The sequence below is a fragment of the Dendropsophus ebraccatus genome, chromosome 2 (genome assembly GCF_027789765.1).
Source record: "Dendropsophus ebraccatus isolate aDenEbr1 chromosome 2, aDenEbr1.pat, whole genome shotgun sequence".
NCBI lineage: Eukaryota > Metazoa > Chordata > Amphibia > Anura > Hylidae > Dendropsophus > Dendropsophus ebraccatus.
The window spans coordinates 147,965,185-147,981,111 of record NC_091455.1 but is presented as its reverse complement, the minus strand read 5'-3'; the positions used below and the strand labels follow the sequence as shown (position 1 = coordinate 147,981,111).

General features: G+C 41.8%; 1 protein-coding gene across 1 annotated transcript; it reads left to right on the top strand.

Annotated features, from left to right (window-relative positions):
* Nucleotides 1-5,727: 5,727 nt before the first annotated feature.
* PPP1R17 (protein phosphatase 1 regulatory subunit 17) lies at nucleotides 5,728-15,519 on the top strand. Its single transcript, XM_069960360.1, has 5 exons — nucleotides 5,728-5,835; nucleotides 6,743-6,843; nucleotides 8,216-8,368; nucleotides 8,816-8,965; nucleotides 15,309-15,519. Exons 2-5 carry the CDS (start codon nucleotides 6,765-6,767, stop codon nucleotides 15,371-15,373), a joined length of 447 nt encoding a protein of 148 aa, XP_069816461.1. The 5' UTR covers nucleotides 5,728-5,835; nucleotides 6,743-6,764; the 3' UTR covers nucleotides 15,374-15,519.
* The last annotated feature ends 408 nt before the right edge of the window (nucleotides 15,520-15,927 follow it).

Sequence of the window (15,927 nt, the reverse complement as noted above, 5' to 3'; positions counted from 1 at the left end):
AAGGGTCCGCAACTGGAGCTACAGTCTGGACAAGTCAGCGAGGTCCCAGATGTACGACCTGATCCATTTGGCAAGAAAGTGGTTGGAGCCAGACACCTCTACTCCTGCCCAGATCCTAGAGAGGGTCGTGATGGATCGCTACCTCCGTGCCCTTCCTGCTGATCTACAACGCTGGGTGGGAAAAGGCGACCCTAGGAGTGCCGACGAACTCGTCAGCCTTGTGGAGAGGTTCCAGGCGACCGAGGACTACCTCCGTGATGTTCCTGCAGCACCGTCACCTCCCCGGAGTGCCAGATCTGTGCCATCATCTGGTAAGAGACTTCCATCTATTGGGGGAGTGTGGAGGGGTGCTGATAGAGGGAAGAGCGCTCAGGAGGTAACTCAGGGGCAAAAGACTGGTGAGGGTCCCCGGTGGCTAAGTGGCCCTAAAAAGGACTCCCTGCCAAGGTGACCAGGCCCTATCCAGTGCTGGAGATGCCATGAGACGGGACATGTGTCTGCCCATTGCCCTCTTACCACTGAGCCCATGGAGTGTGACGCTAGCCGGCGTCAGTCGCTATTTGCGGAACCGTCTCTTGTTGCGGTCACTGGACTAGAGACTGAACCGCAAGTCTGCCACATTACTGTCAATAACTTCCCTGTTAAGGCGTTGCTGGACTCAGGAAGCCTTGTCATCTTGGTGCATGCCAGCCTGGTGACTGGGGACTTTGTGCCAAAAAGACATATGAGTGTGGTGTGCATACATGGCGATACAAAGGTTTACCCTATAGTACTGGCTAATGTCGGGACTGAACTAGGCGCTGTACAGTATGAAGTGGGTGTGGTTAAAAACCTTATGCATAATGTGATATTGGGGCGTGATTTTCCATTGTTCTGGGCTCTATGGGGAAAACAACAATCCCCTGAAAGGAGTAAGGATACCCCTAAGTCTACTGCATTACCCATGGTAAAAGATAAAAATGTACAGGATGAAAATGCTTTTCCTTTGCAGGTCCTGGCTGGTGAGGAAGAGGCTCCTCCCACTGACCAGAATGTTCCCGACTTAGAGGTGTCTAGGGATAATTTTGGTACTGCACAATTACAGGACCCCACTCTCAAAAATGCGAGAGAGCAGGTCACTGTTATGAATGGGGTACCTCAGGAACCAGAAGCTGAGAAAAAGTTTCCACATTTTTCTGTGACTAATGATCTCTACTATAGAGTCACTAAGATTAATGATGAGGTTGTGGAACAGCTTCTGGTGCCTAAGTCGTACCGGCGTCAGGTACTCGACATGGCCCATAATCATGTCCTTGGGGGCCACTTGGGGACAGATAAAACGCAGGAGAGAGTCCTCCAGAGGTTTTATTGGCCTGCGATTTATGCTGACATAAAAAAATACTGTGAGTCGTGCCCCACTTGTCAGCTTAGCGCCCCAGTGTCGCATTTCCGCAGCCCGTTGGTTTCGCTCCCCATCATAGAGGTACCTTTTGACCGGATCGCAATGGACTTGGTCCCATTGTAAAGTCGGCTAGGGGTCACCAGTACATTCTAGTTGTATTAGACTACGCGACCCGCTATCCTGAGGCTGTACCCCTAAGAAACACTGCCTCTAAAACAATTGCACGGGAATTGTTTTATATGTTTTCCAGGGTGGGGATCCCCAAGGAAATCTTGACCGACCAAGGTACTCCGTTTATGTAAAAGGTAATGAAGGACCTGTGCAAACTGTTTAAAATCTCACACCTTCGTACCTCTGTATATCACCCACAGACGGACGGGTTAGTGGAGAGGTTTAATAAAACCCTGAAACATATGTTAAAGAAAGTAGTGGAAAAAGATGGTCGGGATTGGGATCACTTACTACCTTACCTAATGTTTGCTATTAGGGGAGTGCCCCAATCATCCACAGGGTTCTCTCCCTTCGAATTAGTCTATGGTCGTCACCCTAGGGGTTTGTTGGATATAGCGAAAGAGACATGGGAAAGTGAGTCCACCCCATACAAGAGTGTTATAGAGCATGTAGCACAAATGCAGGACCGTATAGCCACTGTAATGCCCCTAGTAAGGGAACACCTCCAGAGGGCGCAAGAGGGCCAAAGTAGAATTTACAAAATCGTTCTGCGAGAATCAGGACATTTAGCCCTGGTGACCGGGTACTCATACTTGTTCCCACAGTAGAAAGCAAATTCTTAGCAAAGTGGCAGGGTCCCTATGAAATTGTAGAGAAGATCAGTGAGGTCAACTACAAGGTACACCAACCAGGTAGAAGGAAGCCTTTCCAAGTTTATCACATAAACTTGATCAAGCCCTGGAAAGACAGGGAATCCTTGGTGGCGACAAAGCCTGTTGGTCATCTGTCCCCACCAATCCCTCCGGTCAGGATTGGTGACACCCTGTCAGTATCCCAGAAGCAGGAAGCTAAGGAATTCCTGCAGAAAAATAAAGACAAGTTTTCTGACCTCCCAGGGCGTACGCATCTCATTAGTCATCATATTGAAACTGAGCCTAGAAGCAGAGTAAACCTTAAGCCCTATAGGATACCAGAAGCACGGAGGGAGGCGGTATCATCTGAGGTAAAACGTATGCTTGACCTAGGAGTCATTGAGGTGTCCCAGAGCGAGTGGTCCAGCCCGATTGTGTTAATCCCAAAGCCCAATGGAACTTGGAGGTTCTGTAATGATTTTAGAAAGTTAAATGAGATCTCCAAGTTCGATGCCTACCCCATGCCCAGGGTAGATGAGTTGATCGAAAGGATGGGTAATGCTAGGTACATAACTACCCTCGATCTCACTAAGGGCTACTGGCAGATCCCACTCACTCCTAAGGCTAGAGAGAAGACCGCATTCTCCACCCCTGATGGGCTCTTCCAATATGTAGTAATGCCATTCGGGTTACATGGAGCCCCTGCCACTTTTCAGAGGTTGATGGACTTGATCCTGCGACCACATCGGGACTACTCTGCTGCCTACCTCGATGATGTGGTCATTTTTAGCCCTGATTGGGAAAGTCACCTCTGTAAGGTCCAGGCGGTGTTAGATGCCATAAGTGATGCGGGGTTAACCATCAATGCAGAGAAGTGTGCACTAGCCTTAGAGGAGGCCAAATACCTGGGATACATTATTGGGAGGGGGTTAGTGAAACCACAACTGAATAAAATTGAGGCAATACAGAATTGGCCCAAACCCCTCACAAAGAAACAGGTCAGAGCTTTCCTGGGTATTACGGGCTATTACCGTAGGTTTGTGCCAAACTTTGCCACAGTTGCAGCCCCGCTAACTGACCTGACAAAGGGTGCGAAGTCCGCAATGGTGACATGGACTCCAGAGGCCGAGAAGGCTTTTCAAAGCCTTAAATCTGCCTTGTGTCAACAACCTGTACTAGTTACCCCTGACTTTAGGCAAGAATTTCTGGTCCAGACAGATGCCTCCAACACAGGGTTAGGTGCCGTCCTCTCACAGGTCGTGAATTGCGAGGAGCACCCAGTGATGTACTTAAGCAGGAAGCTATCCCCGGCCGAGAAAAACTACGCCATTGTTGAGCGAGAGTGTCTGGCAGTGAAATGGGCCCTAGAGTCCCTGAGGTACTACTTGCTAGGCAGAAAATTTAAGCTAGTGACCGACCATGCCCCCCTAACATGGATGAAGGTTAACAAGGAGAAAAATGCGAGGGTAACTAGATGGTTTCTGTCCCTCCAAAACTTTAATTTCACGGTGGAACACAGGCCAGGAAAGTTACAGGCAAATGCTGATGCCCTATCAAGGGTACACTGTCTGTGGGGACAGAATGCTCAGCCCTCCGGTCTGAAAAAGAGGGGGGGGGATATGTAGACATGTCACTGGAGAAGTATTTGAGGGGAGGTACATCTCACCCAGGCTAAGGCATATGGTGAGATGGTGAATCCAGGTGAGATCTGTCACTCAGCAGTGTTATGCTGCTGAGGGTTTTTTCCATGCTCCGGGCCTGGATTTACTGGAATGGTGGGTAGGTTGGTAGTGGGACCTGCCATTCCCCTCCCCCGGTCCAGTTCGGGTGTTGCAGGCAGGTGTGCCTTGTTAAGCCTGCAGCAGGGTAAAAGCTCCACAGAGCTAGAGGAGATTGCTCTCAGCCAGGGTGAACAGCTTGCATGCTGTGTTTCCTGGGAGCAAGGAGTTCTATCACTGCTGGGGCCTATTCACACTCCACGATACCGCCTATGGAAGTGACAGATAGGTGACCTGTGTTAGTAAGTGCCCAGACGGGCAAGACCTTTTTGTTTTGTTTTATTATCAATGCACGGTGTTGCTGTATTTATGTTGCTGGACCGTTTATGCTACAAATAAACGCCAAAGCTGTTTTTAAGTCCAAGTTTGCTGCCTGAACTGTGTCCTAACACACCATCCCCCGGGAAGATCCCTACAATATATATATATATAACCCAGCTCTTCCCAATGACTTCTATAGACATCACTGAAGAGAGAATTGCACATGACAATTTACTGGGAGTCTGTCAGGAGATAGAAAAGCTTGCTTTATTCTGAAATGCTGATGCTTTTCAGAGAAAACATACTGTAGGTTAAAACAAAGCTGTGCCACTTGTTAAAGTGTCTGGGAAGTGGTCAAACCAGTTCTCACTGCCTGGTTTGACTTACAGTAATTGACAGATCCTTTTAATTGGCAAATAGACAGCAACCTATCAATAAAGCTATCCTGGGCAAGGGAAAGCCAGGGAGACTGTGCCACAGACACTTCACCCAGTGCCACAGCTTGGTTTTAAAGCGTATCTGCCAGCACGGCCGTTGTGGAAGAGGCAAAGTCCACTCTTAATCTGGAAGTTTGGGTATCCATAGTTAAAAACCACAAATAATGGAAATGCACACAACCTCCATTCTGATCCAATGGAGGTTGGGCGCATTTTTCTCAGGCATAATTTGTAATCATGGATACCCAAACTTTCAGATTAAGAATTAACTTCAGCAGTGGCCATACTGGCAGGTATGTTGTAAACTACATTTTCTTTGCTGCGTTTAGGAGTAAAACATAGTTGTTAGTAACAAGGGGACCCTGTCTGGACTCCATGCTGCCCGTAGTTTGAGCAGCATAAATTTCTTGACAGACTCCTGCAAGTTATATCCTGTGGATGTGCCACAAATGTGTAAGTATTCCTAAATGGCTAGGTCCTGTATAGTGGCAGATGGACTATGAGATCTTGGGGTTCGTTTTTTCTTTATACCCCTTTATGGCATTAGATTGATGTTGTAGTTATGTTCCTTTAAAGGACTTATTGGGTATGTGCCTGGATTATCACAAAACACCCCAATAAAACATAAGGTTTTTGTTTTTTTTCGTTGCAACCAATATCTTGAAATGATAAATCACATGTACGGTATGGCCAGCCAGAAATGTGAGCGCTGTTATTTTGGGCTATGTATTAAACCTCTACAGCTTTTATTCTGATCTGTATTCTATTACGTGCTTCAATGTACTTTATCCCACAATGTTCTGCCATACTACTTCTTATATAATACAGAAACTAAAACTATTGTACTATTCTACCACTGCTGTATTATTGTCAGTATTCATGCAACTCATTGAATCCTTGCATCATCTCTGTGATCTCATGGTATAATGGTCTTCTAAGTGTTTGCTTTTATGCTTCCCTCTTATCCTTTTTAGCTGATTAATTGTGTTGTTAGAATTACATAAGAAAACCATCACAACATAGCTGCAAGTGGGGCACTACTGTAGCGCTCTTGGTCTAATGTTTCCATGGTAACACCTCTTACACTTATTTAAATGGAAGTGGTGAACAGAAGGCAACATCAGCTGGACCAGGACCTCCAGCTGCACACAGCTCCCGGCAGCACTCTTACGCTGGTGAGTACTGAATACTATTTCTTGCAACCATATATGCATTTATTGTATAGAATATACAGTTCCTGTTTTGTACTATGTTACTTATACATACATATTTATCTTTATACAATTTTGTATGATGAGCTCAGTGGTAGAATTGCCAATATAAAACTTAATACAAACACAGTATAGTGTAGAAGTACACAGCACAGCTTTGCAGTGTACATTTTATGTGCACATGGAATTTTTGGGGGTTGTGAGAAAGCTTTGATTCTTTGATATGTTGTGGTGACATTAACATATTTACTACTGTAGCAGTTAAATTGCTTTCCACTGGTTTTATCCCACTACAATATGTTACAGCATATGTTTAATTACAATTAATTTAGTATTACTTTTAGTTATATTATTTAGGCCAGCTAGTTTACATATACATTTACCATACAAAAACTGTTCCATTTTATTTCCTTTGTCTAATTATCTATCTTAGTATAGAATCTCACATGCAGTATAACCATCATAATATAAATTATTCACGGATACTAAATAGACCTTCACATAGTTGCACAAATATAAATGCAGAAATTTTATGACACCACTAAATGTGCTTTTCAGTTTGTACCATATATCTCTATCCAACTAATTTCCAAACAAATATAACCAAAAAAGGTAGAAAAGCACTGAACACAGTAAATATTCATATACTTAGATCTTTACACAAAATAATAGTAAAAGTAATGGGAACTATTAGTCAAATCTGTCTCATCTATCTATCTATCTATCTATCTATCTATCTATTGCCTGTTTTTAAAAGTGTTAGACTATTTAACATTTGGTGTTGTGGTGTCTTAGCAAAATTATTAAAAAAACGATAATCATTTGACCATATCTCTCAATATTTTCCATCATTGTATTTTTATACATATAGAAAGAACAAAAAACTTTTAATCATGTCAACAGAATTTGTGTCGCCACTGGATCTTACTGAAGACATATTGGATAAGCAGGAACAACACTGTAAGCTTTTAGGTAAATGACATTATTGCTTTTATTCATTAAATACAAGGATGAGTCATCCCGAGTCACCATATTCACAGAAGACAATGATTCATTCTGCTGAAACATAGAAACCTGATATGACTTGTCTTCTGTTAATAGACCTGCTGCCAGATGGGAAGATAAGGGCTAAGATTTCTCCCCATGGGATATGGAAGTGTGTGACTGGCAGACATATGCAAGAAGAAATATCATTTGTTTACAAATGATTTAGTTATTTTATTATTAAGCAATCATAGATATAGAACTGTAAGTTTAATATGGGACAAGAAAGTGATCAGTCAAGGCATATGAAGCTTGTATTCCTTATCTGAAGGAGTCATATTTACTCAAGGGGTACTGAGATTAATCATGTCCATTGCCAATTTAAGGCATACACTATATAATATTCTTCATAGACTCTGTTCATGTTATCATATTTGATGCTGTTCCTATTGGCATCATGACTAATATGTAGTATCCATTATTAAATAATTGTAAATTCTACTGACTTATAATTAGGTCTGTCAGGTTTTTATTGGGGTTTAGTGTTGTAGTATCAAAAACACAGTCCTATGTAACAGAACATAAAGACAAGGTAAACATTGCTACATTACATATGAAGTGTTGATATGATGTGTAGAACAGCTAGAGCAGGGCTTCTCAAACTTTTTTCACTGGAGCATCACCCAACAGAATAAAGTGATGCCTGGGCCCAGGGCTGGCATCAGCACAGGGCTTACCCGGGAAAGTGCTATTGGCCCACAGCACCTCTAGAGGCCCCGAGAGGGACAGGGGCCCAGTTTTCTAATGTTCAGCCTGCTCACTGTAGTGCAGGGTTAGCGCTGAACATGAGAAAACATGACCCAAAGTTTTCCAACCTTAACATGTGGAGAGCAGCCCACACAGAGAGGAAGAGAGAAAAGACTGAGCTGTAAGTGCTGTGTCAGTATTAGCAAGTGTTTCAGTCAGTCACTGTCTGTGTCAGTCAGTCAGTCTCAATCACTTTCTGTGTCAGTTGGTCAGTTTCAGTCAGTCAATGTGTCAGTCAGTCAGTGTCTGGGTCAGTCATTGTCAGTCAGAGTAAGTCAGTCAATAATGTGTTTTTGTGTATGTTAGTGGGGTGGTGTGCATAGTGTGTGGATAATTGGTGCATAGTGGATGGATGAGGGGCCAGCTGAGGCTCTGCTGCCCAAGGGCCCGCAAAAAATGGAGCCTGCCTTGGCCTCACCAGACTGACCAAGGGGATGCTATGGCCTTACCTAACTGACCAAAATGATGCTGGGGCCTTACCATCTGTGATGGAAGTTCACTTAAAAAAAACAAAAAAAAAAAAAACTTTTTTTTTTCTTCCAAATATTTCCAGACAGCCTCTCTGAGCAACTGATGAGGAGCTGTGACTTTCAGATGAACGTGAGAAAAGGAAAAACTGTTCCTGCTCCCCAGAACAATGAAATGGATATAAAACAACCTCGAAGGAAAGATACACCAGCCCTACACAAGCCACCATTTATTCCAGGCAAGGACAAAACCTCTAAGAAAAAAAAAGAAAGCAAAGTCTAGATGAGAATAGCAAAAGTAATAAGTGAAAGTAAACAGCAAAAGATGTCCCCCACTGTTAGTCTGGATGATTTTTGGGTGTATTTATAAAATTTTAACCTTGTAGATTTTCTGTGTATATTTTTAAAAACTTACTCTTGGGCTAGGTTCACACAACGTTATTTTTAAGAAAAGAATGGATGCTGATCTGCAGCGGCGACATTGCATTAAATTTAATGCAATGTCGCCCGCTGTGTTCCAACATCGTTATTTTAATGTCGGTTCTTAGAGCAGGTCTTAAAATAACGACGAACATGCCTATTATTTGTGGAAGCTGTATACCATCTTCCCTGCTGATTTAACGTTATTTATTGGTAATGACATTGCCAATATAACTACTATATGGTAACTGAAAAATGTGTTTTAGATTTTTCAGAACTACTATTAAAAAGATTTGATGATGTGGAAAAACAACAAAAGAATATGCAAATTCCATCTGTCTTAATTAAAGATCCAGACTTGAAGAAACCAAGAAGAAAAGACACCCCTGCCTTGTACACTTCACCACTGCTCCCAGGTACAAATATTATGATCAGTAACTGTATAAATGTTGTTATAAACCTGCACAGCGTTTTATGTGTATAATCTATGGGAGACAGGACCATCCCTGAGCAAATAAGATTTCAGTTACAAAAAGGTAACTTTGTGCTTTCTGTACCTCCCCTCTCTGAATGATTGTTTGCTGGCTTTTGAATCCTTGAGACTATATGCACTGGTGTTCCTAAGTTCTAGCTCTCCTGGTTGATATTGATGCAATATAAAATGCATTTTGAAGAAATTACGTGTTACACAACCTGTTGCAATTATTAGATTCTAATAGATTTGATTCTTAATAATTATAAAGTAGAGCAAGGAATGCTATATTTCAACCACCTAACATCAAAAAAAGACTAGCTGAACTCCCTTCAGAACATATAAATCATGTTAATAAATGGTTAAAGGATAATTTTGTTAAAAATATCCTCAAGTCAACTGTTGTCAGAATGTTATTTAGGTTTTCAAATAACTTTTTTTTTTTTTAGAAAACACAAGAATTTCAGTACTTATCAGTAAAGATAAGTGAATCTTGAGCACGCTCGGGTTGGTCTGAACCCGAACACTCAGCATTTGATGGCTAAAGAATGGATGCAGCCCTAGGGTGTCCTGGTAAACAGGCATACAGCCTTTTTCCTGGATGAAACCACTTAGTTCTTTGCAATCTGACAAGGTGCTCCCTGGTGTCACCTCTATGTCAGGAACTAACTAGAAATATTCATTGGATTCCCACTTCTATGAGAGAAAATCTGTGTCAATATGGCATCCAATATGTCACTATATCAGTGTCAATATAGCATCCAAAATGCCACTAATCTTTTTTTTCTCACACAAAGTCAGAGTGTTACTATAATTTTTAATAGATAGAATATAGAATGATAATACACAGCACTCCAGCATCCAATGAAAAAAGTTTTGTTTATTGCAAAAAGCTGCAGGAACAAAAACATACAACGTTTCAGTTCTCTCACAGAACCATTATCAAGCATAGTGGGTGGGTCATTAACACAGGTTTATATAGTCCGTTCATTACGACATCCAACCCCTCGCGTGGTGATTGGCAGAGTCGATAAGCACATGTATACATTATAAAAAACATATTATAATAAAGTGTATCATCATATATTAAAGTAATAAAGTAAAGTGCATCATGTACAATCATGAATATTCTTAGCAGAGAGTGCAAGGGCACGGAAAACATTCAGACTTTTCCCTGTTCTTCATATTTGTTACCGCACCGGAGACGGGGCAACGGGATGAGCGGTGCCGCTGACCTTAGGATGATGAGCGCAGCTTATGCGCTACTAATAGTTCCATTAGGTCTGCTATCTGCTTAATATAGATGGCCCATCGTTCCTATATCCCTTCATTTTTATACCGTCACTACGGTATTTGTTTAAACTCTCGCCGATAGTGAACCAGGATCTCCCCCACACCGAACTTACATGGTGTCCTCCATTATTGACCTGAGCGCCACCACCCGTGTCTCTCTTTCATCATACGTGGTGAGTGTTTTCCGCGCCCTCGCACTCCCTGCTATGCATATTTATGATTGCATATGACAGGACTTTTGATTTTAATAGCACCTAGCACTTTATTGTACACTAAGTACACTTATACTGTACTTTCTATATAATGCAATTTACTTTATTACTTTAATATATGATGATGCACTTTATTATAATGTTTTCAATAATATGTTTTTCATAATGTTTACATCTGTTTATTCACTATGCTAATCACCACACAAGGGCTTGCATGTAGTAATGAATGGACTATATATAAACCTGTGTTAATGACCCACCCACTATGCTTGATAATGGTTCTATAAGAGAAATAAAATGTTGCATCTTTTTGTTCCTGCACCTTTTTGCAACAAACAATCCTTTTTTATCGGATGCTGGGGTGCTGTGGATTATCGTTCTATATTTGGGGATCCTTTTTGCCAAGGAACTTGCATCTTACAGCACCCACTACATGTACTAAGAAGTGCAGCTTCTTCTCTACTTCTAGATAGATAGATAGATAGATAGATAGATAGATAGATAGATAGATGTTATTTGTTTTTATTGAAAGCAATACAAATATAATCACTGGGAACCAAACAGCGATCTGCATAAATAAAACCTGCATAACAATCAATAAGGTACATAGTACATATGCACAGTGTTGTCTGTTCAGTATCAGTATCAAAAACACTGTAATTGTATGTCTAAGTAACCGATGCACATTTACTATGTTGTAGTTATAGAAATTATAAAGGGGAGGGGGGTCTCTTCACACTGAAAGAGACCAGCTTCATAGAAATAGAATCCATCTTCTGTAACAAAGAAAGAGACAGAGAGAGAAATGATGAGCTGAGTGTTTCTCCCCACTCACCATCCACCACTGAGAAATCATAACTTTTTACAAGTTTATTTATTTTATATATAATATTATAACAAAAAATCCATGCATATACCAGCTTCATAAAGGAATAGGTACTTCCATGATATAACATTAAAGTTCTAGTACAGTTCTGTAGCACTGGATCTGGCATAAATCTGAAATATGGTCCTCTGAAACATAAATCTGAAATAAGCCTCATCAAGAGGATGCACCAGTACAAGAAGTGGTTTGTAATTCTATCTTACATGTGGTCTCTTACCTATATTACTGACCCTATTGCTTGTTTGTCATTAAGGTTAGAAAGACATAAAAACAATTATAATATAATATATATTGTTATGCCTAATGTTCACCTACATTATGTACCACATATACATTACACATCAATCCATACAGATGGCGGCAAACAGTGGAAAAAAATATAATAGCAGTGACATAATGTCAGGAATAGAACGTTAAGATCAAATATTCATAGACATAGTAAACAGGAAATGAGAGCGATGTGCCATAATTATAGTATAACAAGATTCAATGAATTCTTTTAACGGGAATCCTGTGGAGAGCCACTTGAGACCTGGGCTCTTAGAACCATAGTTAAATGGCTTATTAATGAAACACTTACTGGAGATGCACCGCTAACCAGTTATTAAAGGCTCAACAGCTACAACGATATGTCATAACAACAGTCTATTAGAAATGAAAGCTATACTAGCAAAACTATATATACTATTGACATATACAGAGTTCTTATAGGTCCATGGACCTAGAGGCACTTTGTAAGCCATTATATGGTTCCTTTGTGTATAATACATGATGGATATGATGGAGTCTACCAGTATTTTCTTTTCCTTGTAAATTAAAATAGAAGAAGCATTTTATTCTAGGAAAATATATTGATAAACAAATAGAATAGGGTAGTTGTTAATGCTACCAGGAGACAGGTACATTTTACTTACACACTATATACAGTAAAACCTCTATGAGCTGACAACCCAATTTTGCACAAAAAAGTCTGTCTTTTATGGGGCTGGTATGGTCAAAGAACAAAGTATAGAAAATGCTAAATTAAGTGTCTATTTGAAGCAGGAGCACCTACAGCAAACATTTACAGATAAATAATGATGAAAGAGCACCCTATCATGTCTTTTATCATGTGTTTAACAAGACAGCATTCATACAGCAAACAGTACTGCATTACGAACATTTTTCATTTATCCCTACATATGGGAAGTATTGCCCAGCCCTAAAACTATTCCAGGAACTGAATACAGTGTAACATAAGTACAGTATTAGCTCTATACACTATTCTATTACATCACTGGTATCAGCTCCCTACACCATTCTATTTCATCATTGGTATCAGCCCTATACACCATTCTTTTCACTGGTATCACTGGTATCGGCTATATGCATTATTCTATTACACCACTGGTATCAGGATCTATACACCATTCTATTACATCACTGGTACCAGCTCTGTACACCATTATATTCCATCACTGGTATCAGCTGTATACACCATTCTATTCTATCACTGGTATATGGATCTATGCAACATTCTATTCCATCACAGGCAGGGGCGTAGCTAATGTCTTATGGGCCCTGGTGCAAGAGGTCAACTTGGGCCCCTCAAAAAGTCCCCTCTACCCTAAAATAGTACCGATAAGTCAGATGAGCACACAACAAATGTGCCTCAGGCTAAATTCACACTTGATGTATCCTCAGCGGATTTCACTCTGCGAGTTTGCAGTGAAATCCACTGCGCATACCTCCTCTGCCACTTCCAATGTGATTACATAGTTGCAGCGGGATTGTCATCCCACTGTATGTAAGTCCCGACCACATTAACCCCTTCCCTGCCGCCAGGATAATACATTACCTGTTTCACAATACAGCCACATCTGAGGCTCCTGGCTCCCAGAGGTCCCGTGCAGCCAATCAGTGCATGGCCCTGCTGCAGTCATTGATTGGCTGCATGGGACTTATGGGAGCCAGGAGCCTCAGATGTGGCTGTATTGTGAAACAAGTAATGTATTATCCCGGCGGCAGGGAAGGGGTTAATGGGGTCGGGACTTACATACTCACAGTGGGATGACAATCCTGCTGCCAGTAAGAAATCACATTGGAAGTGACAGAGGAGGTATGTGCAGCGGATTTCGCTGCAAATTGTAATGAAAGACACAGATTACTATGATAGGAAGGAATTTCTGTAATGTGTATGACGGCTACACTGTGCAGTGTCAGTATATACTGCTGTCCTTTCCTTATATTCATCACCCAGGTTGAAGTACTGAGTCCCTGTGTGCAGCAGTAGGGAGGGAACTGGAGGGGACAGGGGAAAGGGGGTTCATTCTGTGTGCTGACTCAGTAGCAGCAGGATAGTAGTTGTAGTTGCTGCTAAGAGAACTTATAATGCTCTGGAGCTGTGACCTCCTGGCCCTGTGTGTGTCTGCTCTAGCCAGGGGGAGGAAGCCTGATAAGGACAGTGTGCAGGTGCCCGGACAGACCTGACAGGCTGACACTGCCGATACACAGTCCCCCAACCCCCGAGCCACTCACGTTCATAATGCTTTCTCCGTACCTACAGCTTCTTGTGAGGAGGTGAGTCCTGCATATATGGCCAGCCCCCTGGATTCAGGCTTCTGTGGAGGAGAGGAGGGGGATCTCTGACTGGACTGGTGAGGGTCCTCAGCCCTGCAGACTGAGGCTGGAGCGTCCTGGCAGAGTGTCAGACACACCAGGGGCGGGGACCTCAGGCCCCCACGCGGCTCCAGTGCTTTCCGTATAGCAGCAGTTTGGATCCATAGGTCTGTGAATCAAGCTGCTGCACAAACCAAGTTAGTAAGATAATGAAGTGACAGGGGGGGGGGGGGCGGCCGGGCCCCTCTGACTGGCGGGCCGGGTCGCAAGTGCGACCTTTGCGACCACTGTAGCTACGCCACTGATCACAGGTATCTGAATCTATACACCATTCTATTAATCACTTTTATCAGCTCTATAGACCATTCTATTACAGTACATCCTTGGCATCAGCTGCCAGTAAAAGGGGAGAGAGGGCTGAGATCTTTTCCACTACAGCCACTACACCCCTCCCCGGGACTCTGTAATCACATCATAGAGCCTGTTAGTGAACAAAGGGAGAATTCTCCCTCCATACAAGGAAAATCCCTTCTCTGCAGCCCTAGTGGCTCTAGTGCTGACAGTTGTGGCAAACCCTGGCTATCATTGTCAGCTGGGACCCACTACGGATGACACAGGCACAGCTTCTATGTGCCTGTGTCATCCAGAGGATACTAGTTACCAGGGAAGGAGGTGGGTCAATCTGGGGAGGTCCTGGTGGCTGCTGGAGCTGCTTCCCACACCACAGGACCACTGTGGGTGCTGTGTTCTGCTTCTGGTCTTTGGTCGGATTGGGGGGTGGTTTTCTAAACAGAGACAGTTTCCATACAAAATAATGGTTAAAAAAATTAATAAAAAACAGCCCCAGATGTTTCACCCGGTGCCTAGGTCTCTGTGCGATTGCCATCCCTCACTGCATCTGTGTCCTCTGGATGCAGTTGCACATAACTGGAGCAGTTTTTTGCTCCCCCATTCACTCCCTATGAGCCACCAGGACGTCATATCATTGCACTGAGTAGGGATCCTGTACCTGTGACTTAAAGGCTGCAGGACTGCTATAAAACAGCTATAATAAGAAAAACACTGTGTTATCTGAGATGATGGGGTCTGATCCCCTGGACAAAGTTAGCACCATGCACTTAATGTGTCTCTATTACCATTCCATTTATATAGTAAGCTCTTTTATGCAGGAACTTCTCTGGTCACATTCTTTGTACTGTATGTCTTCAGTACTTATCATTTTATTCATAGTCATATTGATATTATTAAATGTTTTATTGCAGCTTACATTTGCCTGTTTTTCTTTTTTCTTCAAACAGCTGTAAAACCCATGAAAGAAGACAAGGGAGCCATTATTGCAGAAAGTGAAGAAAGTGATGGTTAGAAGAAAACTTAAAATACAGTTTTTCCCGGATGGAAATTCTTTGTTCAGTACTGAAGCCTAGAGAATATGTGTTCCATCCAGCATCTTGGAACTTTTTGTAATTTTTTTGTATCTGATTTGTATACTATGTATGTATATCTATGTATGATATAAATACATTACTAAGTGTCATTTAAAATATTTTTGCATATTTATTTAAACAATATCTATCTATCTATCTATCTATCTATCTATCTATCTATCTATCTATCTATCTATCCATCCATCTTTGTGTGTATCCTAGTGACATATGTAACACCCAAATCTGTGCACATATTTTGCTTACAGTCTATTTAAAGCCACTGACATACAGTATATAGTATGTTGCTCTGTTTGCTACGTGTGTATAACACATCCATTGGTTTAGTTAGAAGAATTATCTAGGAATAGAAAATTTATGGAATATTCTTGGCATATTTCATCAATGTTTCTGAAAGTGCTGTGTCCACATTAACTGTTTACTAGGCACAAGTGAATAGAACTGAACTACAATGCCAGGCCCAGCCACAGTCAAA